Source organism: Oryza glaberrima, chromosome 7 (assembly GCF_000147395.1).
Source record: "Oryza glaberrima chromosome 7, OglaRS2, whole genome shotgun sequence".
Classification (NCBI taxonomy): domain Eukaryota; kingdom Viridiplantae; phylum Streptophyta; class Magnoliopsida; order Poales; family Poaceae; genus Oryza; species Oryza glaberrima.
Genome location: NC_068332.1, coordinates 25,717,288 through 25,744,346, shown reverse-complemented (window position 1 = coordinate 25,744,346; position 27,059 = coordinate 25,717,288). Strand labels below are relative to the sequence as shown.

General features: G+C 44.0%; 2 protein-coding genes across 3 annotated transcripts; both read left to right on the top strand.

The window, feature by feature from the left end:
• On the top strand, positions 1-10,283 carry LOC127779630 (vacuolar-sorting receptor 1-like). The gene is made up of 12 exons (XM_052306457.1): positions 1-512; positions 1,726-2,412; positions 2,500-2,588; positions 2,701-2,770; positions 2,852-2,935; positions 3,036-3,112; positions 8,316-8,397; positions 8,586-8,668; positions 8,743-8,809; positions 8,989-9,120; positions 9,571-9,677; positions 9,800-10,283. The coding sequence occupies exons 1-12, from the start codon at positions 215-217 to the stop codon at positions 9,902-9,904; spliced, it is 1,881 nt and encodes a 626-aa protein (XP_052162417.1). The 5' UTR covers positions 1-214; the 3' UTR covers positions 9,905-10,283.
• An 8,864-nt stretch (positions 10,284-19,147) lies between these two features.
• LOC127779424 (B3 domain-containing protein Os07g0679700) lies at positions 19,148-25,651 on the top strand. 2 transcript variants are annotated; one of them, XM_052306196.1, is made up of 13 exons: positions 19,148-19,549; positions 20,379-20,460; positions 20,552-20,653; positions 20,720-21,438; positions 21,614-21,710; positions 22,296-22,470; positions 22,947-23,023; positions 23,135-23,215; positions 23,330-23,545; positions 23,673-23,722; positions 23,963-24,076; positions 24,184-24,251; positions 24,576-25,651. In XM_052306196.1, exons 1-13 carry the CDS (start codon positions 19,392-19,394, stop codon positions 25,370-25,372), a joined length of 2,736 nt encoding a protein of 911 aa, XP_052162156.1. In that variant the 5' UTR covers positions 19,148-19,391; the 3' UTR covers positions 25,373-25,651. The 2 variants fall into 2 exon arrangements, with proteins under 2 accessions (XP_052162156.1, XP_052162155.1); XM_052306195.1 differs by having other exon boundaries at positions 23,135-23,545.
• Positions 25,652-27,059: the final 1,408 nt, after the last annotated feature.

Here is a 27,059-nt window from a genome sequence, read left to right as displayed (position 1 = left end):
AGCGATACCGATAGCTCCCGGTCAAATCCTTCGTAGGGGAGGCTTCCTTTATTGCACTCCTGCTCCCGCGAAAGCCTCGCCTCGCCTTTTCTCCCTACCAAGCCACCACGCCACCCAAACCGCGATTTCTGATCGATCGATCGTTAGCTCGATCCAAGAACCCATCTTTTCTTTGATCCCCGATCCTCTTTTGCCGAGGATTAATTGGGAGAAGATGACGATGATGGGGTGGGCCGTGCTGCTCGTGGTGGTGGCGTCCATGGCGGGGGAGGCGGCGGGGAGGTTCGTGGTGGAGAAGAACAGCCTGCGGGTGACGTCGCCGGCGGGGCTCCGGGGCGTCTACGAGTGCGCCATCGGCAACTTCGGGATGCCGCAGTACGGGGGCACCATGCACGGGGTCGTCGTCTACCCCAAGGCCAACAAGAAGGCCTGCAGGTCCTTCGACGACTTCGACCTCTCCTTCAAGCCCAAGCCCGGCGGCCTCCCCGTCTTCCTCCTCGTCGATCGCGGAGGTCCTCCCCCTTTCTTGATTTATTCGAACCCGTTTCAGTTTTTATTTATTATTGGGGGAGATTTATTTTCCCTCTCGTGAGTGATTTTAAATATCGCATCTTTTAATTTATTTTATTTATTGAATGTGGTCCTAGCTAACAGTCACTTCTAGTTCTAGGATATGAGAAATTTAATAATGTTACTCGCATTTTTTTTTCTCATTTTGTCCTAACTAGCAGTTTGCACCTAATGTTTTTTTTTCTTTTGACTGAAAGTTTGCACCTAATGTTAATAACAACATGTTCTTGAATTGTTCTACTCTTAACTCCTAACCCAAACATAATGATTTGGAACTTGGAAGTCTATGTACTCTGCAGTCCATTTAAGGAAAACGATTCATTTTGTACTCTGTAGCCATATTCTGTCAGTGAATAAGTTTGGCAGAGGGGTGCACTGTCATTACAAGCTGCTTGAGTTCTTTTTTATTGTCTAATGGTTTATCATGGATTTTTCCTTAACTAGGATAATTCGATACACGCTATTTGTCATTTCATATGCAATTTTGTCCTAATTAGTAGGGTACCTGATTTGGTAGTTGGCATATAGTGCAGTTCTCTATCTGCTTGTAAGCTCGGTACATGGTTTGTTGGAATTTTGGGTAAGTAGCTGGGTTCCATGGTCAAATCTTGTTTAGAGAAAGATTGTGCACGCTTACGTTTAGTTGTTGTGCTTTTTGAGTGAGTCAGGGAATAAAATCATGTGCTTTGACTGTCCAAATTATTTAGCTTTTGCGGCTACTGCTATTTCAAAAAGGATTTATTTTCTTTCTTTGCAATTTCAAAGGTCTTGCTCTACAACTTATGTCACTGCTTTGGCTACAGTTTTATTGGTAGAAAAGCTGCACATAGAAGGCGATTTAGAGCTAGAAATGGACACTATACATAGAACTGTATATATGGCCATCAGTATAAATATGTGAACCAGCCTAGTGGATTTCATTCTGAATATTAGGTTAAACAGGAGGTGAAAGTTCTCAACTCTGCATTATTTGTTGGTAATTACATTTTATGGAAGAAGAAATATCAGTATCTTTGTGTTCCATAAAAATAATGTAGTCATGCCATTTGTATGTTTGGCTGTAACTTCTTTTCTCCTGTTTCTTAGGCGTAATGTAACTGTTAAAGCAGATTTTATTGTTCAAAGTGGGGATCTTTAATTCTTTATGATGTGCAGACTGCTACTTCACAACAAAGGGATGGAATGCTCAAACCGCTGGAGCTGCAGCTGTTCTTGTTGCCGATGATAGATTGGAGCCTTTGATAACAATGGACTCTCCAGAGTCTAGTGGCACAGATTACATAGAGAAAATTACTGTTCCTTCAGCACTTGTAACGAAGAAGTTTGGGGACGACCTTAAGAAAGCACTGGAAAACGGTGATATGGTCAATGTCCTTCTGGATTGGAGGGAATCTCTCCCTCATCCTGATGAGCGTGTAGAGTATGAATTCTGGACAAACAGCAACGATGAATGTGGTGCCAAATGTGACATGCAAATGAATTTTGTGAGGAACTTCAGAGGAACAGCACAGGTTCTTGAGAAAAGGGGTTACACTCAGTTCACCCCTCACTACATTACATGGTATTGTCCGGAAGCTTTTGTCCTGAGCAAGCAGTGCAGATCTCAGTGTATCAATCATGGGAGATACTGCGCTCCAGATCCAGAGCAGGATTTCAACATTGGATATGATGGAAAAGATGTTGTGCTTCAGAACCTGATTCAGATTTGCTTGTTCAAGGTTGGCAATGAAACTCACAAACCATGGGTGTGGTGGGATTATGTACACGATTTTTCAATTAGGTGCCCAATGAAGGAGAAGAAATACACACGTGAATGCGCTAATGGTGTTATCAAGTCACTTGGTTGGTGTAGTTAACTTTGTTCAGCATAATTGCTTTATTGTTTGAACCAAATGGTTGATTTGAACCATTTGATATGTCATTTCACAGGATTGGACCTTGAGAGGATCAACAAGTGTGTGGGAGACCCTGAAGCTGATGAAGAAAATCCCGTGCTTAAAGCGGAACAAGATGCTCAAGTAAAGACTATTGATTACTAATCATAATGTTTTTGTTATGTAGAGTCTGTTCATTCATAAATTATTCAATAGTTCTGTGGTAGGTTGATCTTTGTGGATTTTGTCCTTTCAGATTGGTCAAGGCTCTCGAGGAGATGTCACTATATTGCCGACCCTTGTCGTTAACAACAAGCAGTACAGAGGTGCACTAGTAGTATCTATTGCGCAATTTTTCTTTAGCTCGATGCTGTAGCCTGTTATGTCATATAATAGTCTCTCTTTAGGTAAGCTGGAGAAAAGTGCTGTGTTAAAAGCAGTATGCTCAGGATTTGAGGAGACAACTGAACCTGATGTTTGTTTGAGTCAAGGTTTGTAAATTTTTATGTTTCATTTTATGAAATTTACTGATTTTGATCGATGCTGTACTGATTTTTCTCTCCTTTTATTACCTTGCTCTCTCGTTTATAGAGATCCAAACAAATGAATGTTTGGAGAGCAATGGAGGGTGCTGGCAGGACAAGACTAATAATTTTACTGCGTGCAAGGTATAAAATTTTATTGGAAAAATGCTACTCCATCCGTTTTAGGTTATAAGACGTTTTAACTTTGGACAAAGTCAAACTGTTTCAAGTTTGACTAAGTTTATAGACAAATATAGTAATATTTATAATACTAAATTAGTGTCATCAAATCAATAATTTAATATATTTTGATAATAAATTTGTTTTGGGTTGAAAATGTAGAGAGAATAGGAGGGAACACCACACTCCCCAAAGAGGGGGGGTGACCATATATTATAGCCTTTCCAATATACAGGATCCTCAATTAGAGGAGTATACAAGGAAACTAAGGATACAAAAGAATCCTATACATATATGGCTATACATTCCTAATACCCGCCTGCAGTCGCAACGGGAGGATCACGAACGCAAAGACTGGACCTGAAATCAGTGAACAACTGCACAGGCAGCCCCTTGGTCATGATATCGACGAACTGATGGGACGACGGTACATGGAGCACACGGACCTGTCCGAGAGCCACCTTCTCCCGAACGAAGTGAATGTCGATCTCGATGTGCTTCGTGCGACGGTGATGCACTGGATTGGCCGTCATGTAGACAGCGCTGACGTTGTCACAGTAAACAACGGTCGCAGAGGCGATGGGGGCATGAAGCTCCTGGAGAAGCTGGCGAAGCCAGCAGCATTCGGCGACGGCGTGGGCAACAGCGCGGTACTCAGCCTCCGCACTAGACCGGGAGACAGTCGTCTGACGCTTGGAAGACCAAGAGATCATATTGTCGCCGAGGAAGACGCAGTAGCCGGAGGTGGAGCGTCGTGAGTCAGGACAGCCGGCCCAGTTAGCATCAGAGTAAGCCGTCAGAGACTTGACAGGCCCGGTGCCGATGTGGAGTCCGGCGGAGAGAGAGCCTTTGACGTAGCGCAGAATGCGCTTGACCAAGGCAAGGTGGGGCTCCCGTGGATCATGCATGAAGAGGCAGACTTGCTGGACAGCATAGGCGAGCTCCGGCCGAGTGAGAGTGAGGTACTGTAGAGCTCCTGCAAGGCTCCTGTACTCGGTTGGATCCTTGACGGGGGCGCCATCGGAGGCGGAGAGCTTGGCCCGAGCGTCAACTGGGGTGGCGGTGGGGTGGCATTCAGACATGCCGGCTCGCTGAAGAAGATCAACGGCGTACTGTCGCTGGGACAGGAAGAGGCCGTCTGAGGAGCGCCGGACGGAGATGCCGAGGAAGTGCAAGTCGCCGAGGTCCGTCATGGCAAACTCGGAGTGCAGCCGAGTGTTGATGAGGCGAAGTAGATCCGTGGAGGAGGCAGTGAGGATGATGTCGTTGATGTAGAGCAGGAGGTAGGCGATGCGGTCTCGATCCTTGTAAACAAAGAGGGACGTGTCGGAGGTCGAGGCGACAAATCCGAGCTGACGGATGTAGGTGGCGAACCGCTGGTACCATGTGCGAGGGGCTTGCTTTAAGCCATAGAGAGAACGCTGAAGAAGACAAACGGCGTCGGGCGCGGCCGGGTCGACAAAGCCGGAGGGCTGCTGGCAGTACACCGTCTCGTCCAACGTGCCATGAAGGAAGGCGTTCTTGACATTGAGCTGGTGGATGGGCCATGATCGTGACGTCGCGATGCTGAGGACGACTCGGATCGTGGACGGCTTGACGATAGGGCTGAAGGTCTCGTCGTAGTCGATGCCGTGTTGTTCGGAGTAGCCGCGAACCACCCAACAAGCCTTGTACCGAGCGAGAGAGCCGTCGGAGTGAAACTTGTGCTTGAAGATCCACTTGTCCGTGATGATGTTAGCACCCGGGGGGCGGGGCACCAAGCGCCAAGTGCCGTTGTCGATCAAGGCCTTGTACTCATCCGCCATGGCAGCACGCCAGTTGGGATCGGCAAGCGCGCTGCGGTAGTTGGTCAGAACCGGGGAGATAGCGGAGTGGGAAGCCGCCAGGATGAGGCGGTCGATAGGCCTGAGGGAGCCGGTCTGGGAGCGCGTGACCATGCGGCTTGGTGGGGGCGGCACGACTGGGGGAGGTGCCGGTGCAGCGTCGAGGCGCGGTGGTGGCGTGGCCTGTCGTCGCCGGTAGACGTGCGGGAAGGGCTCGACCAGTTATGCCGTAGTTGGAAGAAGAGGCCCAGCGGCCGTCCGAGTCGTGGGCACTGGGTCCCCAGCAGCCGGCCGAGCCAACCCAGCAGCCGGGACCACCACCGTGTAGGGAAGAAGCGGCTGCTCGACCTCAGCCGAGGGAGCAGCCACCAAAGACGACCGCACCGGGTCATGCGTGGTGCGGGGCAGGGAGGGCCGCGGTTGCTCGACACCCGTGACGGGTGGAGCGACCACGGTGGGAGTAGTCACTTCCTGTAGCAGAAAATCAAACGAAGAGACATCGACCGGGTGACGAGCAAACGGAAAACAAGTCTCATCGAAGACAACATGGCGAGAAATGATGATGCGGCGAGTGGACAGGTCGAAGCAGCGGTAACCTTTGTGTGAGGTGGGATAGCCTAAGAAAACGCATGCGGCAGAGCGAGGGGTGAGTTTGTGGCTGGCGGTGGCACTAAGGTTAGGGTAGCAAAGACATCCAAACACACGCAATAGGGAGTAGTCCGGGATTTTATTGTGGAGGAGCTGGAATGGGATGGAGTTCTGTATGGATGAGGAAGGACGTCGGTTTAGGAGATATGTGGCTGTGGCTAAACCTTCGGCCCAATAGGCAGGAGGCATGGAGGCTTGCAGGAAAAGGGTGCGGACTGAGTTGTTAATGGTGCGAAGTACACGCTCAGCTTTGCCATTTTGCGGGGATGTGTATGGGCAGGAAAGGTGGAGCAGGCAGCCGCGGCTAGCAAGGAAGGAGGTGATGCTGCGGTTGACGAACTCAGCACCATTGTCTGCCCGTATGCATTTCAAATGGTGACCAAACTGTGTGTGTGTGTATATGCAACAAAATCCACAATGTGCTGGTGAACATCAGACTTATGACGAAGAGGGAATGTCCAACAAAAATGACTGAAGTCATCGAGAATAACCAAATAAAATTTGTAGCCAGAGGTACTCAAAACAGGAGATGTCCATACATCGCAATGAACTAATTCAAAAGGAGAGGAAGTACTGGAGCTTGATCTAGTAAAGGGAAGACGGGTATGTTTGCCTAATTGACATGCATGACAAAGGGAACTATCTGCCTTTGACGAGGGTATGGCGGAGAGGCGTTGTAGAGCGAGGACGGCTGCAGATCCGGGATGGCCAAGGCGGCGATGCCAAATGGTGGTGGAGGTGGCGTGGAAGCAGTGGGCGGCGATGGGTGGTGCGGCTGCTAGTAGGGTGTAGAGATCGCCATGACTATTGCAGCGAAGAATCACGCGCCGGGTCCGGAGGTCCTTGACAGAAAAACCAAACTCATCAAATTCAATAGAACAATGGTTGTCACGAGTGAATTGGCGAACGGAAAGAAGATTGCGAACTAAGGAAGGAGCAACAAGGACATGTTTGAGATCAAATTTGGTGGTGCCTATAGGTAGAAAGGAAGAGCCACAACATAAAACCGGAATAGTGTGACCATTGCCGACAGTAATATAGGTGTGAGAATTGGGTAAGCGGGTAACGAGTATACCATCGGTGGATGACATGTGCGAGGTCGCGCTGGTGTCGAGGACCCAAGAATTGGGGCTGTGGACCGTCATCTGGTTGAGGGCAGCCACCAGTCCAGCCTGATCCCAGGCCGGTTGCGCTGCAGAGGTGGTCGGCGACGAGTACGGGCCGGCAAAGGCGGTGTGGGCTTGAGGAAAAGGCCCGAGGATGCCGGGGGCGCGCCACTGCTGCTGCTGCTGCTGGCCGGCCCATTGGGAGACATAGACCCATGGTCCAGTTGGGGGGCGCGGGACAGCAAAGGAGAAGGTGCCGCCGCCGCCGCCTTGACGATTTCCACCGCCGCTGCCGCTGTTGTTACCGCCGCCATTGCGGTTGTAGTTGCGGCCGCCATTCTTCTTCTTGTTTCCACCCTTGCTGCCACCTCCAGTGGAGGAGCAGGAGCCCGAGGGGCAAGAGGTAGCAGCGCTGCTTGCCGCGACGAGGGCGGTCTCCGTCTGAACTTTGGCGTCGTTGGCCAGACGGAGTTCCTTGAGAACAAGGGTGTTCCGCGCAGAAGCGAAAGACGGGAGGACAGGAGCACTTGCGATGTTGTCCGCCGTACTGGTGAAGTTGGAGTTGACGCCGCGCAGAAGGTTGAGAACCAGCTGCGACTCCGTGACGGGGTGCCCGACGTCGCGTAGGGCATCGGCTGCCGTCTTCATGCGCTGGCAGTAGGCAGTGATGGAGAGATCGCCTTGGATCATGGAGTGGAACTCATGATGAAGAAAGATTGCACGTGGTTCCTTGTTCACTTGAAAGAGGTCGGCGATGGCGAGCCAGAGGGCGTGAGCCGTTTGATCCGGTTCCATGGCGAGGTCGAGGACGTCGTCGGCGACCGAGCCGAACAGCCAGCTGCGGATGCAGAAGTCGGCTTGCTCCCATGAGGTGTCGGGGGCTGCAGGAGGTGCGGAGTTGAGGTGGTCGAGGAGGCCGAACTTGCCGCACATCAAGCGGAAGAAGGTCTTCCACTTGTTGAAGTTGGGGTTGCGAAGCTCGAGGGAGATCGGGACATGAGTCTTGACGGAGATGGTCGCGTACGGGTTGACGAAGACGGTCGCGACGGAGTTGGTGGAGGCCGATGCTGTGGAGTTGTCGGTCGCAGCAGAGGTGGCAGAAGACGTCGACATGGCGACGAGGAGGGCGGCGACCAGCAAGGGACGTCGCCGGCGCAAGGCGCAACACAGAGGGGAGATCAGGGGTGCGGAAGGAAGGAGTAGAACCAGAAATCTGATACCATGTAGAGAGTAGGAGGGAACACCACACTCCCCAAAGAGGGGGGGTGACCATATATTATAGCCTTTCCAATATACAGGGTCCTCAATTAGAGGAGTATACAAGGAAACTAAGGATACAAAAGAATCCTATACATATATGGCTATACATTCCTAATAGAAAATGTTACTACTTTTTTTTATAAACTTGGTCAAAATTAAAGCAGTTTGACATTGACCAAAGTCAAAACATTTTATAACCTGAAACGGAGGTTATAAAATAGGTAGTACTGCCTTTCCAGTACTACCTATTGATAATCTGATACTGGTTACGACATTCACCTGTATTCAGTTTGAGGTGCACATTCTTATTTGCTGTGTTACATATTGTAGGACACCTTCCGTGGGCGAGTTTGTGAATGCCCTATTGCCCGTGGTGTGAAGTTCGTTGGTGACGGGTACACTCACTGTGAAGGTACACATTTGCATTTTATTTCGTCAAGATGGGTTGGCAGCATTTATTTCTTTGGAATCATTTTTTCATTTGTTTGAAACAATACTGTTTCCTTGCTATAGACTGTGCTATGCATAACACATCCTAATTGTTTTATTATTTCAACTATTAGTATTACATTGTTTGGTTTACGGCTGGCCCTTTGGCAGCTTCTGGTGTCGGTAGGTGCCAAATCAACAACGGAGGCTGCTGGAAGGAAACTGAAAATGGGAAGACGGTTTCTGCCTGCTCAGTAAGAATCTCTTCCAGAGGTCTTCTAGTTTGCGGCTGTTCTATGAGGTCAGAACTAATCATGGAACTCTACAGAATGAAGAATCTAAAGGCTGCAAATGCCCACCAGGTTTCAAGGGTGATGGTATAAAAAGTTGTGAAGGTAATATTACTCCATGTGGCAAAATTTTCCTTTTAAAAAAAATACTAGTATATAGAAAGATTGATATTTCTGCTTGAGCCAACCATCTTGTAAAACCCATACAAACTAGTACTGGCAAACCCTGAATAGTTTGAAACTGTTAGGTGATTACTTAACATATCTCTGGTTGGCGTTTTCAGATATTGATGAATGCAAAGACAAGCTTTTCTGCCAGTGCAAGGACTGCTCTTGTGAGAATACATGGGGAAGCTATGAGTGCAGCTGTGGTGGAAGTAATATGTTATACATGAGAGAGCATGACACTTGCATCAGTGAGTCCCCTAACCTTTTTTTTTGTTCCCTTATAGTCTTATATTGTTCAATTTTCTACTTATCGGCATTCTGGACCTTGTGATCATGTTCTGAGATTGTTATCCCAACATACACTTGTATCATCCCTTGTTACTCAGCCTTGAAACTTCTGTAGAAATTTCAGATGTTCCTAGTTTTGCTTTTGCAATAGTCCATCTGCTGGCGGCTTGAAAATATGCAATGCAAGTCTGCTTGACTGCGCCATGATCTGGATCATTGTCATGTTTGATAACGGACTATCACAACCAAATTCCTTTTGAAAGATATCACAATTCTTTCATGCCTCATTCAAAAATGTTGTATGTTATGTTATGTTGATTTGATGCAAAACAGGAGTGGAACTTTGATGCACACATAATTTCATTCGCTTTAGAACGTTTTATGTGACGCCTTTCGCAATCACTGTGCAGGCAAAGTTGCTTCTTCGTCAGTGGGCTGGGGCTTCCTTTGGGTTATTTTCTTTGGCCTCGCTTTGGCTGGAATTGGAGCATATGCCGTATACAAATATCGGCTACGGGTAAACAACTCATCCTTCTATTCTAATCCATCTGCGAATGATCACGTAATTTTCTAGCTCTTCTTATGTTTGCAATAATCTACGGCTAACTCATACTTTGTGTTACCATCATGCCAAACCAGAGTTACATGGATTCAGAGATTCGTGCGATCATGGCTCAGTACATGCCCCTGGAGAATCAAGAAACACCGAATCAACATCGTCCTGTGGAGCATGCTGATATCTGAAATTGCAGCAAGCTTAACTGGGAGCTGGCAGCAGTATCGGTGGTCGCCATCTTGACAGAGTGGTAGGCTTGGAGCTACCCTTTGTGCCCAGAAGATAAAAAAAAATTCAGTATAGCTTATGTTTCTGAAACGACAAGATTTTTGCATATCCTCTTTTTCTCTTTGCTGAAACTTGCAGGACAGATTAGGATCTCCCCAGAATTAACACCTCATTGGCCTCTAGTCATAATTATGAGCTTCTGGTCTTGTTCTTACTCTACTCCTACATGTTTTTTTGTTTTTCAGCGAGATACTCCTATATGTTAAAAGCTTGTAAATACTGTTGTTCAGACAATAGTCCTTAATAAAGAGACCGGAAGAGCATTCTACACCTAAACAAGATTTGAGTTGAGGATTCCACGAGCATAGCAATGTTCACTTCTGTTGATGAGGCTTTGTAAGCATATGTATGTTCCTTCTTGCTGGGGATTGTACTCCATCCATTTCTCATTTTCAAATAACCGACTATTTTGCCTTTAACATTGCACTACAAAATTGTTAGACTAAATTGAGTTAAAGTTTCATGTTTATATTAGGACATAATATGTTTAAATAATGTGGAATCCTTTTTAGTCTTTGTAAATATTTTGTAAAAAAGACGAGCGAACAAAGTTTAAAAGTGAATAGTATCCACGACAGGCTTTCTGAGTTCATCGATCAGGCCACCTAATTGGTTGTGTACTTCTCTCCTTTTCCAAAATAAAGGAATTTCTAGATTGGTCTTTTAGTAAAAACTAATGCATAGAAAAAAGATCTTCTAAAGTCATTTCAGTGGTCAAATTTTAAACTTTGAATCGTTTAGATTACTTTCCCAAGCATTTCATTGGTTGAAAATGTACAAATTTTCATGTATTGGAATCAATACCTTAGAAATACTTATATATATCGTAGTAGTACAATTTTGAATTCTAGAAATGCTTATTTTTAGAAATGGTAAAGAGTGCTGGTGTTCCTTCTTCGTCTAGTTGGTGGCTTTCTTTGGGGCTCTGGGCTGAGCAGTTGATGGGCCAAACAATATTGGGCTTAATGGTATCGTGTACGGTAATTGAAGGCCCAAACGCACCCAGGGAAGCCCTAACTCTGACGTCGTCAGGCCCTCAGAGCCAGCGCAAAATGGCGGTTCGCTACCATCGGCAACGGTCCGAAACAAGGGTCCATTTGGAATAATCGCGTTGAGTGCTGCAGCTATATATGGTGCATGCATATGGTTGATGGGTCCAGCCTTAACTGTGCGACGATGATCTATACTGTAACCTCTTGTTTCCATCCAGAGTTGGAGTAATTATTATTGCTCTGACCAAGTGACCTGCACACAGGGCTCCCCAAACTATTTTTGGGTGGTTACCATCATCCCATAGTTTAACGATTATTACGATAATTATGTGGTTATTGTAAAAACCATACGGTTACAGCGAGATATATCGTAATGTTAAAATTTAAGAAAGTTATCACACGTGATAACCACGATAATCGTGCGGTAAACCTTGCCAGTACATACAGCAAGGACCACAATATGATAACTTCGTTCCAAAATATAGTGATAGCAAGAAAGATGGACTAAATCTCATCTTAGAATAACGAATCTGAAGATCTGTCAAAATTCGTTATTTTAGGACGGAAGAAGTACTATATGTATATAAATGTTTAAGCATTTACCACGTACAAAATGTTTAATTAGTTGTGAATATAATCACCTGTTAGAGGCAAATCTAGCAATAAATAGTAGTATATGGCTGAATATAGAGATAAAGGGGATGTTTAGTTCCCAAAACAAAAACTTCACCCATCACGTCAAATGTTTGGACACATGTATGGAGGATTAAATATGGAAAAAAAATCATTTACACAATTTACGTGTAAATATCGAGACGAATCTTTTAAGTCTAATTGTGTCATGATTTGACAATGTGGTGCTATAATAAACATTTGCTAATGACATATTAATTAGGCTTAATAAATTCGTCTCAAAATTTCCTAACGGAATTTATAATTTATTTTGTTATTAGACTACGTTTAATATTTCAAATATATATCCGTATATCTGATGTGACACGCAAGAGCAAAGAATTTTGCCAACTAAACCAGGCCAAAGCTTCAACCTTTTTTTCATAGATATAGTATATACTCCCTCCATTTCGAAATGTTTGACACCGTTGACTTTTTAGCACATGTTTAATCGTTCGTCTTATTTAAAAACTTTTGTAAAATATGTAAAATTATATGCCTACATAAAAATATATTTAACAATGAATCAAATGATAGGAAAAGGATTAATAATTACTTAAATTTTTTTGAATAAGACAAACGGTTAAACATGTGCTAAAAAATCAATGGCGTTAAACATTTCGAAACGGAAGGAGTATGTTTTAAGGAGGGTTTAGCGAGGATCCTATAGTTCGAGAGAACCGGTAGTGAAGTGTCAAGCTTCCTCCGTTCCCACCGGTGTCAGCTCTTATATACTCCCTCCGTTTTAAAATGTTTGACACCATTGATTTTTTAGTATATGTTTGACCATTCGTCTTATTCAAAAAAAATTTAAGTAATTATTTATTCTTTTCATATCATTTGATTCATTGTTAAATATACTTTCATGTGCACATATAGTTTTACATATTTCATAAATTTTTTTAATAAGACGAACGGTCAAACATGTACTTAAAAAGTCAACGGTGTCAAACGTTTTGAAACGGAGGGAGTACAAGTTCATACTGTAGTACAGTATGAGGGTAGTGAGAGTGTGACTGTGTGACTGTGGGAGTAGCTTCAACGTACTCGTAGTAGTATACGAATTGAACGGTAGGCCTAGAGTACATACTGTCAGTAGAAAGAATTGCCTGTGTGTGTTTTCGCTGCTACAGGAGAGCTGGATGCTCCCTGAAAGTGGTGAATCGTCGCAGGCAGCTCTGAGACCTCTCGGCCCCATTTTTTTTCCCGTTGAATCATGGCGAGTTGGCGACTGTGTTCAAGACGAAGGACCAGCTCCGAATAACCGCAACAATTAGGAACAGAGATGCTCTCAATTAGGGCAACCCCGCATGGTCCACAATCCACATGCAGCATCTTCATAAACAGGTAAAGCGTTTTTATTCGTGGAGAGAACGTCCTCTCGTCTTCTCATGTCATCTCAATAATTATAAAAATAACAAGATAAATTAATACAAAATATACCAGTGTATAAATATGCAATATCAAATATAAATTAAACTAAAACTAATATACACATTCATAGTTTATTTTGTTACAACTTTGTATAAGTTGAATTGAAAGTCACATGTTTTTGAGACACATAATCTATCTTTGTTTTTCTTTTCTAAACTCCACATAAGCCATATGAAATAAAAAGTAATTGTCCTATCTGTAAGTCTGTAACAATGGCAATGAATCAGAGTTTCATGCATTAGTCGAGTGCGAGCATGCAAAATTATTTTGGAGTGTGGCTGAGGATTTTCTTATCTCAAGATGCAGCGGTTAAACCCAGCTACACGGTTATGGGGTGCGTTGGATGCAGATATCATGAGCAAAAGGGAGAGGCAATTACAGTCTCTGTATGTTCTATCAATGAATTAAAAAGGTCATCACGTAGACAGGCCTGCCCAACCCTGCTCTCATTGCCTCCTCTTACTACTAACTACTAAGAGCAAGTTTTATAGTATAGCTAACTACTGGCTCTAATTCATCTATAGCCAATTTAATAGTTCATCCATATAATAGTTACATACTACACTATTAATATTTAGTCCCACCTGTCATACACACACTGCGTCTTGAAGTCCGTGCTACAGCTAGCTAAAAATCTGTAGTCCGCTATTTTTATCTCATCTTGTTAATCTCTTAAAATATATTTACAAGTAGCTTATAGCCTGCTATTGTACCTGCTCTAATTCGTACTGCACGAACGAGCGTTGTTTAGTTGGACGCCATCGAAAATAAATGGTCGTCCCATGATGGCGTGATCCATCATCATGATGTGTGCATGTTCTAGTAGTATTATGGGCAAAGAAAGATAATAATACCGCTACTATCTAGAGTACCGGATTGGAGCATCATGGAGATACAGGCTTGTAAGGGCAAGTACTATAATGCTCCATATATTACCCATAAATATACCACATTAGATTAAGTGATAAGGTGAAGGAGAGAAGTGAGGAGAGAGATGGTGAACCACCCCTAAATGAAGAGGCAACCTCCACACAAATTTCAAGAGAGGTGTGAGAGTATAAGAGACATTGGTATTTGTATACTAGAGAAGACATATTGTATAGGTTGCTTCTTAATTTATGAGTGTGATGTGGATAAATTTAGATGTGGTAGACATATCTACCATAAACACTTGCCCTAATAGTGCTCCCCTCTAGTGGCCGTGGGCCACAAGGAGGTGTAGGAGACAATGATTAGTTCCAAAGCTAAACAAAAAGAGCAGTTTTGGCCGATCGATCGAGATGAACATGAAATGGCTTGGTTAAATCATAATCTGAACATTGAGAATCATGTTACATGTGATGGTTACATTACATAAGATTGGCTGAAGGTTTACGACCCTTTTAATTTATAGGGAAAATGTAAAAATTTTGGAAGACTTTAATTCTATAAAAAAAATTTTCTACGAAGACTTTAAAGCAAAGGATTGAATTTTATCTTATCCTCTAAAGTTTATATGGAATATAAAATTCCTAAAGAAATTTTAGAGAAAATTTAGCAACAGGTCCTAATGTCTTGAAAAAATTACTTTAAGTGTATATTTATCATCTGATTTCTATGTTTTTCCTGTAGTCTAATTAAACTATCATATGTTTTTTTTGTGTGTTTGTAACCCTCTGATTTATATTTATATTTCTTTCAAAATCTTACTGCTATGTTTTTTCTATTTGGCTGCTTACTACTACTATAATTTGCAGCCATACGCCGCGCAGCGTGGTGAGCGATCCATTTCGGCGCAGGAGCAGCGACTAGCGCAACGGTCATGGAGTAGCTTTGCTGCAGCTTTCCTTTTACCCTCTTCTTTTGCGGGGACAAGAGATTACCCCGTGGTCTTCGGACTAGACACCACCATGACACTCCATTTGCTTTTGTCTCTTGATGTTTTTTACTACGCTTTTTACGCACGGTCACAACTCACGCAAAGGCAGTGGTGGATTCCGGAATTTTGTCTTGGCAAAAGCAAAACCCAGAACACAACCCGATGTAGATTTTCCAACCACTCTTTGTTCGAAAAAAAAAAAAAACTGCCTACTCCTCCAAGCCGTTGGTGGAACAATTTGAGAAGCAGTAAAAGAAATCCTATCGCTGAAGCTTAACGGCTCCCCAATGTCTCCGTGCTTTCTTGCAATTTTTAGTTGTTTCTTTTAAGAAAAAAGCAAGTCACCTTATAGTAGATGTATTAGCAAGTGATAATACCTTAAATTGCGGTTACAGTATACCGTGCAAAATCCTCACAAAAATAACACAATGCAATTTGTTTTACTAATTAAATATACTACCCCATTCAGATTTGATCGATGTATTTGTTCTTGACAGCAGTACCAAGGAGGAGTAAAATGACATGCTACTAGAAAATTATTCACTGCCCTGCCTTTGCTGTGGAGAATAAGGCGAAGCCTTGCATGCGAGATGATAAGGGAGAGGAGCAATAACTTCGTATGAAAACTGAACAACCAGCGCATCCGTCCGAGATAAAATCAACGCCTGCAGGCTTTTGCACTAATTTATCATTTTTGCGCAATATTTTTCTAGAAAGGCATTTAAGTTGTGCTGAATTTGCTTTTAATTTAACCATCGAAAGATCTCATATTCATACCGAAAAAATACATTTGTTTCACTGGTCAATAGTGCACAATATAGTATTCTAAGATTGCAATCGTGACAGGCAATCGTATTCTGAGCCATTTTTATCCATTCATTCATTTACTTTGTGGCCTGTAGTATACGAGTATGTCAAGATTTGTTTAACCATCACTTTTAAGCAGCACCGATTGATGTGGATTCTTTTTTTTCTCTCTCTTGCGTTGGTGATTGATGGGGAATTTATATAAATCCACCACACCACCTCCAACTGTGTACAAGGGACTTGTGAGTTATAGCAAGGGCGTTGTCGCATGAATGTACGATGTATTATAAGCTTGTATTTTCTTATGATAACATGTTTTTTTCTGGAGGTGAACGAGCATACATAAGGAAAATAAATTACAAAAACTTATTTTCCTACACGTCAAATAACTTATACGTCAAACAGAGATAGGCCGATAGCTACATCATTATAATAAACAAAAACTTTAAAGCATTAAATATTTTTACGTGTTTTATAAAAAACAATCTAGACGTGCATACATAAGGAAAATAAATTACACGAAGGGCAGCTAACCATGTCACACGATGAGTTGGCAATATTTTTCTGTGCTTAAGCGTAAGTTTTGAGACTTTTCGACATGACATACACTAACAACTAGGGGGTTTGGTTAATTGGCGCGCCAGCCCCTCCCCCACGCGATCTTTTTCTTTTTTTTTTCATGAAATTTTTTCTTCACCTTTTACACTTTTTCTGATTATTTTTTTTAATCTTCAACACACGTGTTTTCAAATGTTTTGAATTTAAAGCTTGACTTAAAAATTTTTAAATCTTGACTTAAAATTTTTTAAACCTTGAGTTCAAAATTTTCAAAATTTGTCTTGCAAATTTAAATTTTAAGAGAAAAATTTCAAAGTTTGAGTTGAAAGATTTTAAAATTTGACTTCAAATTTTAAATCTTAAATCAAAAGTTTTCAAATCTAATCTGAAAGCTTTCAATCTATTAGTAAAAATATCCCAACAAAAAGATAATCTTCTCTTAATTATGCCATTATCCTTAACTAACTAGTTAGTTAGGTTAACTCACCGAAACATGCGCCGGCGGCGCGCACGCGCTAGATAGCTTTCCTGAACAACTAGTATATCCAGACTAAAATGGATCAATAGTACAGAGTTATTCCATCCGTCGCGCGAAAAAAAACGAATCTAGAACTGAACGTGATATATTTTAGTACAACAAATTTAGACAGATATATATCTAAATTCGTAGTACTAGAATATCACATTATGTAATATGTTGATTTGAGATGGAGGGAGTAGGAGACAATTAAGTACTCTCTCCGTCCTGTAAAACGGTAAAACCTAATTTAGGATTGGAATGAGATGTAATACAATATAACAAATTTAAACAGAAGTTTGTCCAGATTCATGGTACTTATATTACGTCACATTCTAATCTCCATGTGCCGTTCCCGTGACCGTCTGCGCGGCCGACGGCTACCAGCCCACCATTTTTACCCCAACCAAAAATACCAAACCGCTCGAACCAAGCACAAACCCAACGGGCGAGGCGAGGCGACCAATCAATCAACCTGCCTCCTCACTCCCATTGAGCGGAATACGGAGTAGGAGTATATTATTCCCCTCATTCCATTCATTCAACTACCTCATCATTCCTTCTCCCCCCTCGTTTCCACTCGTCCCACCAACACCGTCCACTCGCTTCCACGTGGGCCCCAACAACCCGAGCTGTCATAGTCGTGACGGCCACCGTTGCCGGGTGCACGTAACCTCGGGCTCGCGTCGTTTCTTTCTCTCCCTCTCTCACGCTCACGGGGGATTCGAGTAGGACTCTACCTGGGCTTTACCGGTCCCGGGACATTGACCCGTGGGCCCCACCCCGCACCCACGCCCCCGCGGGACCCACATGTTATCGATCGGGCTGATGACGGCAGCGGCACGTATGGCATGGAGACTCGCGGGGCCGGCACGGGAGCTCTCTCCCGGTCGTGGTCGCGCGCACGTCAGCGAAAGCCGCGACGTGGGAGTGGAGGAGGAAAGAAACGAGGGCGGTTGCGGCGTCCACGTCGCGGGCGCCTCCGCCACCACCCCGCCTCGACCGCGACACACCGTGCGCTTGGGCTCGCGTGCGTGCGTGCGTGCTACGAGGTGAGGTGCGCCGCGCGCGTGGTTGTGCGTGCGTGTGCCGCGCCGGGTGGAGCAGAGCAGAGTAACGTGTGGCTCGGCGCGGGCTCCCACCTGAACCGACGGCGACGTTTCATGGGAGATTTGGCCGCCGGACATGCAGCGCGCGCGGTGGCCGCCTGGGTTGGCGACGGTATTCAAGGCTGGACTGCAACAGTGCCTCTCCTAGTAGTAGTTCTAGTACTAGTAGTGGGGATTGGTCGTGGTCGTGGTAGTGGCATTCCTTGTGCATTCAATTCGGCTCGTGCTCGTGCAGCGATCGATCGATTTTTTTGCTGCTGCTGCCCCCGTTCGACATGCATGCAGACGACGCAGCGGCAGCGAATCATTTCCTCTGTTTTCATCCCAGAGAATATACTAGCAGTACTACAAATTCCAGTGAAAAATTCAACTCTGTTCAGCATGTGTATCCTCTCGCAAATTTTCTGCATTGAAACTGTATAGCGGTGACTTGAACCAGGACGCAGAGACAGAGAGGATCCCGTTGTTTATACAGTAACGCAGGTGTCGCTGTAACAACTGGGATGGTGGATTGGCATTTGCGGACACAGACTGAGTTCACCCCCATCCAGAGACCAGAGAGGGCAGATCGACAGCCAAGTACTGCACCTGCACTGCAGACACCTGACCTGCGTGCAAAGTCGTGGAGACGCGCAACGCGAACACAACACCACACCCCCCCGTCTCTCCCCTGCCACCGCAGCATAGGACCCGGCCCAAGAGAGAAAAATTAATTAAACCAGCAGAGCATGTCGTGCGTGCGTGCAACTGTGCAATCCTTAAATATCTCCTTTTTTTTATGAAACAAAAAAGAGAGAGAAAAGCTTCCTCACTTTGCTCCCAATCTTTACCTTATAGCAGGTATAATAGAGCTAGTTATAAATACATATCGAGTAGATAAAAGGAGAGAGACGAATTTTAAAACGTAATGTGTGTATAACAATGTGACTAAATATTAATAGTATAGCAGTATATATTTAGTGATAAATTATCTATTAAATTAAGATGATTTAGAACTTTTAGTTAGCTATACTATTAAACTTGCTGCTATGGAGTGTAATATTTATGTGGAAAATCATGAAAATTTCAGTCACATCGTCCCCTCCTCCGTAGTTTGTACTACTACAGTAGTACAGCACAGGGTGAACCGAATACCTTACTGAAGTATTTACTGCGCCTTGGCTGCCGCAGCATCAGCAGCAGGAGTAATTCTTCAGTCTCCTCTTCTTGCTCCCCCCATCTGGTTGGTTTTCCTTTTCTTCCCCGCATCCGCACCCGAGTCGCCAGCGATCGATCGTTTTGGTTTGGTGCCATCTCCACATCCACCGGAAAACTACGCTTCCCCTACCCACCGCATCATCCTCTAGCCTCGATCTTTACTGCTCTCTACTAGGCTCGAGCTGTGTGGGTGGGGTGATGCGGTGAGCTTTTCTTTTTCTTCTTCTATTGATCGGAGTGGCCATGGCGGGGATGGCTGCGGCGGCGGCGGCGTTGGTGGCGGCGAAGAGGTGCATGAACGCCGCGTGCGGGGCCCCGGCCCCGTCCCCGGCGGGAGGGGAGTGGAGGAAGGGCTGGCCGCTGCGATCCGGTGGCTTCGCCGTGCTCTGCGACAAGTGCGGGTACGCCTCCGCCTCTTCCTCTCTCGGTTCCTCCTCCTCCGCGCTAGCTTGCTGTGCGCGCCCATGGTGGTCCACGCGCCGCGGCTGAAATGGCTGGCTGCATGAATTAGCTGCTGTGCTCTTTTTTTTTTGGTTGTTTCCTGTATATCGTCTCGATGATTTCCCCTCTTTTTCTCCCTAAATTTATTTGTTTTTCCAACGGCTACAACTTGTGTTTATTGCTTGTTTGATGTGATTTTTACCATTACCATTTGTGGTGATCTCGTATTGGCGCCCAAATTAGTTGATTTATGAGGAAACTGTGCCGGGGTAGAAGCAACAGTGTTGCGCGTGTAGAATTTTTGGAAAGTGGAAAATCCGGTGAAACTTTGGAAGGTTGACTTGATGGCTCGTTGTGCGATTAGCTAGCAGTTAATTGAGTGGACATCATGCTCAACTGGGATTTCGATGATCGTTCAGTTACTTGCTGCACATGAGCTTCTCACAATTAAAATTATATTTGTGGTGACTTGTAACTGGATTGCTGTCCCGGATGACGTTTCCTGCGCTTTGGTGTAAAAAGGGGGGAATTTGTTTGCCAAAGCTCTATGAGTTGTCAAAATTGCTGCTTGGTAAAAAATAGATGTATTGTGAAATTGGTGTAGTTATGCAACCTGATTTTTCTTACAATTGATTTTTGGTGATGGAGAAAAACATATGCTTAGTTGAACAACATAAGGTTAAAGAGTGTTTTCTTCTGAAAAGGAGGTTACTTTAATCCCCTATACCAATTTGAAGTCCAATTTCCTTGATCTATCTATTTTGATTATGCCATTTATGCTTTATGTAGGTTGGCATATGAGCAGCTTGTGTTTTGTGATATATTTCACCAAAAAGAATCTGGCTGGAGGGACTGCTCATTTTGTGGGAAGGTGAGATGGTGACCTATGCTGTGAAATGTATGCACATTTTTGGTGCTAGATTGTTCTGCAACAGTAACTCTAAAGAACTTCACTATTCCAGCGTCTCCATTGTGGATGTATTGCTTCGAAGAACTCCTTTGATCTACTTGATAGCGGTGGAGTTCAATGTGTCACTTGCATTAAAAATTCAGCAGTTCAATCTGTAAGTTTGTTTGTTGCATATTTGTATTTCTTTTCCAAATTATCTGATTGTTCCTTTTTTTTGTAGGTTCCAAGTCCAGTCGTCCCCAAGCTTTTTTCATCCCAAAATAACCAGAGACTTTTTGGCAAAAGCGATGATTTATTGTCTGGTAGACCACTGGAGACATCCTCCCTTATGGTCGATGCCAGAAACGATGATCTTACTATTATCGCTAAGAACAACCTTCCATTCATGGTGAAAAACGTAGAAGCTGGGCAAAGCAGTAATATTTTGAGGCAAAAAGAACTAGAGAATGGTGCGAGGCAGATTAAATGGGAACTACCTACCCTTAGTATCGGGGACATGGGAAGGATACCTTTCCTAACTAGATCTCAAAGTGCATTGGAGTCTCGAAGAGATGAAAATAAAGACCCAACTACAGAAAGCACGACAAGTGAATCACTTTCTGAGGCATGCCTCAACATGAGCTTGGGAATTGCTAGTAATGGAAACAAGTTGGAGGCTACTTCAACTGTGGAAAGACCTATGCTATCACCAACAACAGGATTTCCTGAAGGAAGAGAGCTTACCACTGCATTATCTCCATTTCAGCATGCACAAAGGGCTCGTCATTTTCTGACCAGACCGCCAAGGGTTGGTGAAGGTGCTGTTTTTGATCCAACGAAAGATATGCTTCCGCATCTTCGTGTTGCAAGGCCACCTGCAGAAGGTAGGGGCCGCAATCAATTACTTCCTCGATATTGGCCTAGAATAACAGACCAAGAGCTACAGCAAATTTCTGGAGAGTATCCTTATTATATTTATCAACTTCTTGGTGATATTATGCATAAGTAGCTAACATACTTTGCGTATAATACAATCTCTGTAACTGATCAATCAGGGCGAATTATTTCATATTGTGCATACCTATTTCTGATCTGGATGCTATTTTGGTTTTCCTTAACTATATTTCTCTTCAAGTTCAAATTCCACCATTGTCCCCCTGTTTGAGAAGGTTCTAAGCGCCAGTGATGCAGGCCGCATAGGGCGCCTTGTTCTACCAAAAGCCTGTGCGGAGGTATTTTTTTGTTCACAACCTTTTGTGGTTCTGCCTCCTGTTAATAAAATTTTAGTGTTGTTACCTCATTACTGATTTATCGTTTTTGTATCATATTCCCTATTATTTAAAGATCCTTTGATACAAATGAGGATCAGGAACACCCTCCCATCCACATGTTACAAAAAACAATAACCTTTATTATGCTTTGACAAGATCTATGTGACTATATTATATAGTAGTATATGCACAAGAGTTAGGACTAGAAAGAAATACAGCCGATGTGGAACCTAATTTTACTACTTCACGTAAACACTGACATAGAATACCTGATCAACAGAGACCTAGGCCATTGTTACACTTGTTAGTATTGTTATGCTACTTGACATTCTTTGGTTCCCAACATGCTCAATAATCTTATATAAATAATTTATTTAAATATTTTCATGGTTACAGTATTTTGCAATAGAGCACTGCTACTTTACATTCTTTGCAAAATGGTTGCTAGCTACTGGGAGTGGGGACAATTGCTTCTCAGCATAACTATTTTAACATATTTCTTTTCATGTTTGCTGTCATCCTGAGTTGCCGAGATACATTTTGTAGGCATATTTCCCTCCAATTTCTCAGCCAGAAGGTCGTCCTTTGACAATTCAAGACGCAAAAGGCAAAGAATGGCATTTTCAGTTCAGATTCTGGCCAAATAACAACAGCAGAATGTACGTCTTGGAGGGGGTTACACCATGCATACAATCATTACAATTACAGGCTGGTGATACAGGTTAAATCTCAAATCCTTGGACATGATATCACCTGTTCTTTTTTTACAATTTTATTACTGATGCCTGATTACATATAAGCAATGATTTTCCTATTGCATACCTTCAAAGGATCTAACATAGTTCAAAAGTACTTCAAAACTATTTGGGAAAGCACTCATGGCAGTAAAGTTGCCAGTTGATAGGGGAATCTCCTTAAGTATTCACAAATGTCTAAATTGAGTGTACAGAATTTGAAAGAACAAATTGACCTACACATGGAATTGACAGGGACAAATAGGGTCCTCCCATAGTCATTTAATTGTCACGTCTAGGTCAAAATTCAATGCCTGATTAATATTTCATGGTCATATCTTACTTGTTATAGGAATTTTGTGTGGTAATATATTTAAACATGCTAAGTAGAATTGTTCCATATTAAATGTGATCTCACTGGGAAGGTTTTCATACTTAATGGTGATTCTTGTTTTCTTTTCAGTGACTTTTAGTCGGATAGAACCTGGAGGGAAACTTGTTATGGGCTTCCGGAAGGCCACAAACACTGTCAGTTTGCCAGTAAGTTAGATTTTCCTAACATTCTTCCTACTAATTTATTTTCCTGCAAATGCTTGTTTCACTTTCCTTTTTCCCTTCCTTTATCAATGTTTTTATGTTACTTCTGTACAGGACTCACAGATTTCAGCTATTGCCAACGGTTCCATTCTTGGGGATACATTATTTTCTAGTACAAATGAGAATTTAGCAATAGTAAGTGGTTATTCAGGATTTCTTCAGTCAATAAAGGGGGCTGCAGATCTCCATACAAGCTCTATATACGATCATCATGTGAACTCAGCTGACGGGGATGTTAGTTGGCTTAAGACAGATAAATTCGGCAGCAGGCCAGATGAGGGGTCTTTGCAGTTTTTAAAGAGAGGCCGCAATATTGGTTCCAAAAGCAGGAGGCTTTCAATGGATGCTGAAGAAGCCTGGGAACTAAAGCTTTACTGGGATGAGGTTCAGGAGCTGTTGCGTCCTGCTCCAACTGCAAAACCTACTGTCGTGATGATTGAGGACTACGAAATTGAAGAGTATGATGTAAGTTTGCTGGCCATTTCATTATTCACGTTTGTGGGAAACATGAAATTCTGACTTCTTTTTTCTCAGCCCTCAGGAGAGGCCTTGGAATGATTGAATTTAATCTAACTATATTATACATATGCAGGAACCCCCTGTGTTTGCAAAGAGATCAATTTTTACCATCCGTTCTACTGGGTAAGAACCTTATTCAGAAGATACCGTTTAGTACTCTAGTTTTCATCATGAGGAAAACCATAAGTGGTGGAAATAAAACAACAAAAATATTAAGCGATTGTTTAGATTTCAATAGATATTGCCTTGGAGCTGTATGGTATTGATATCATTTTAAAGGGTTTGCCCTCTGCATAGACACCATACAAATATTCTCTGTGCCAGTGACTAATTTTTGCCAATACCTTACTGTGTATTTTTTAGGGAACAAGATCAATGGATTCAATGTGATGATTGCTCAAAATGGCGCCGGTTACCACTTAATGTTATTGTTGCATCCAAGTGGACATGTGCTGACAACACAATCGACTCAAAAAGGTATGCTGTTTGTGGAAAAACATTCTAGCCACACTTTTGTCATTTGATAGAACTGTTCATTGTACATCATGATTAGCTAACTAAAATTATTTCCAACATATTTGCAGCTGTTCCTGCTCTGCACCTGAAGAATTAACCCCCAAAGAATTGCACATTGTTCTTCAGCAATACGAAGGTATCCATGCTTTTCATATGCACGCCTTGATAGCAAGATGCTCTGGGCATGCCATAATGGACATTTGGAGGCTCTGACTTTATTTAAAAGGAATTTCGTGCATTTCAGGACATGTTACATCATTCTAGGAAAAAAGAACCTGCATATAGCATATAGCATGATAGTGGGCAAATAAAACATGGATAGTCTGGTATAATAGGCATCTCTTATCACAATTGAAATTGATAACAAGTATATAGGGACTGGGTAGCACATACTGCATCATTTCTGGTGACAAACTTGTAAAAAAAAAAAGAAAAATCAATAACTTGAATATTACCACAGATATGAGGAGGCGAAGGAACAGCTTTGGTTTTAAGCAGAACATCCCCGAAATGGATGCGGTCAGCCTTGATGCCTTTGCCACTGCCGCAGTCTATGGTGATGTCGGGAACCAAGGTTCCCCTTCTGTTGCGACAACCACAAAGCACCCCCGGCATCGCCCTGGCTGCACCTGCATAGTGTGTATCCAGCCACCTAGCGGGAAGGGCCCGAAGCACAACCCAGCTTGCACCTGCAATGTCTGCATGACCGTTAGGCGTCGCTTCAAGACACTGATGATGAGGAAGAAGCAACGGCAGTCGGAGCGAGAGGAGGCCGAGGCGAGCAAGAAGATCGCTTGGATGAACAGAGATGAGCCTGAGGGAAGCAGCCTGTCAAGATCCCCACAGACGGTTGACACTACCCGAGACGGAGATGTGACCATGTTCGACAAGGTTGACATCAACAAGGGCCACATAGACCTGAACTTCCACCCTACTGCCGTCCGAGACGAGGAGCGGCATGGCGGGCAGCCTCGGGTGAGCATGGTCAGCCTCCTGGAGGTGGCCAACAGGCCACTGGAGAACTACATGAAGCAGAACGGCCTGACGAGCTTGGCTGGGGAGCAAGGGAGCTCCAGCACATGTACAGGTGCAGCCACGGTTCCGCAGCCGGCTCTGGTGGAGAGGGAAGAGCGGACGTCCAACAACGACGGCGGGCGTGTGGCGACGGCAGAGCAGCCGGAGAGCATGGCCGTCGACGAGGCTGGAGATAACCAGCCGGACAAGGCTGCCGGTGACTCTGCTGCTGCTTTAGCTTGAGCTTGAGGCTGACCGTGTTGAGTGTGTGGATGGCAGGATGGGTATTGAATTTGTTGTGTGTGCATCTTATCGGCTTCCCCGTTTTTTTACAGGAACAGCAGCTGGTGAGTTTTGATGTTGAGAATCTCATAGGGTTTCATTGTGTTCTTGTAGTCCTTCACTTGCTTTCTTGTGTAAACACACGTGTAGAAGGCTGTATGATACTGACTGTACCTTGTAATTTTTAACCACGAGGCTCACCTTATTTGCTCATACCTCGGTGGGCAGCTAGTTGTTGTATGTATCCAAAGCCAAGACATCCAGTAATAACTCACCTGATTTGCAGCTCTAAAACCCAAATGGCTCTACAGTTCTCGAAACTTAGGTCCTGTTTATTGGAGCTTCTGCTTAACTCTGAGAAACGTCTGATGTAAATTTAGAAAAGCTGGGTTTCCGCTTTCTGACTTACCGTTCATTTTTTTTAAAAAAAATGTATAACTTCATATTCGTAGAATCAGCTGCTCACTCTGACAAACGACTGATAAGAATTTAGATAAACTAGGCTTCCCAAGTCCCAACTTCTAACTTATCGTTTATTTTTCTAGAATTGCATAACTACATATTCCTAAAATATAGACAAGAATTTAGATGGTTTGGAAAATCTAAAGGTTTTGAAAAAAGCTATGTTCAGAGGTGAAGGTTGAGAACTCTGTCTCCTATATGTAAAACGGAACGGTCTATTCGTGCACGATTAATTAAGCATTAGCTTAAATAAACTTAAAAATACATAAATATGACATTTCAAAATAATTTTTCTATAATTTTTTTAAAAAACATACCACCGTTTAGCAATTTGGGAAAACTTGGGAAACTAGTTTACTAAAAACGAGAAATGATAAGTTGAGAAAGGTGAATGCCGGGCCGAAGATGATCTTGGAGATGAGGTGAATGAAGTCATGAAACGGCTTAGAGGCTACCAAAAAGCCCACACAACATCAGCCCAAAATCGGTCACAAAAGGAATAAGTTCATCTTAGGTCCCTTAACTTGTCAACGAATCCGATTTTCGTCCCTCAACCAAAAAAACCAGACACAATGATGGTTCCCTCATGAGGTCCCTCGGTGGTTTTGGCTGACGTGGCGCTTACGTGGCTATTTTGACTCGGTCTTCATCTGACATGGCGCTTACGTGGCAATTCGATCCAGAAAATAATAAAACCCTATGGGACCCACATGTCAGTTCCACACAAAATAATAAAAAATAGTGGGCCCCACGTGGGCCCCACATGTCATCCACGAGCGGCTGGTCGGCGGATACGCCGCACACGTCGTCGACATCCCCGAACTCCGCCTCTCCCTCGTCGGCCACGGCGGCGGCATCATCCTGCTCTGGAATGCAGTGACCGCGCCGCGCTCCTCCTTGTACGTTGTGGCACGGATGCCGCAGCTCTGCACCCGGGACTGGATCCCGGCGGCGGCGCCCCTCTGCGCCTCCACCTGCCCTTGCCGCCTTGACGGTTGCCGCTTGGCGGCTGCTACTGTGCTACAGACCGCACCCCGCAGCTGCTCCCAGGACCCCGGCGACCGGCGACCGGCGCCCCTTGGCTGCTCCAACCTGCTGACTTGCTACTTCTGCCTGCCGCCATGCTCTGTCCGGAGGAGTACGAGAAGGGGGTAGGGGGTAGGGGCAGAGGGCCACACCTCGCCAT

What these genes read in the sequence shown, in the direction of transcription:
- LOC127779630 (XM_052306457.1), top strand. Translation starts at nt 215, where the DNA reads ATGACGATGATGGGGTGGGCCGTGCTGCTCGTGGTGGTGGCGTCCATG. An exon ending in CCTCCTCGTCGATCGCGGAG is followed by an intron (nt 513 to 1,725) that starts GTCCTCCCCCTT and finishes TATGATGTGCAG; the next exon opens with ACTGCTACTTCACAACAAAG. An exon ending in TAACAACAAGCAGTACAGAG is followed by an intron (nt 2,771 to 2,851) that starts GTGCACTAGTAG and finishes GTCTCTCTTTAG; the next exon opens with GTAAGCTGGAGAAAAGTGCT.
- LOC127779424 (XM_052306195.1), top strand. Translation starts at nt 19,392, where the DNA reads ATGGCGGGGATGGCTGCGGCGGCGGCGGCGTTGGTGGCGGCGAAGAGG. An exon ending in AAAATTCAGCAGTTCAATCT is followed by an intron (nt 20,654 to 20,719) that starts GTAAGTTTGTTT and finishes TTTTTTTTGTAG; the next exon opens with GTTCCAAGTCCAGTCGTCCC. An exon ending in TTTACCATCCGTTCTACTGG is followed by an intron (nt 23,723 to 23,962) that starts GTAAGAACCTTA and finishes TGTATTTTTTAG; the next exon opens with GGAACAAGATCAATGGATTC.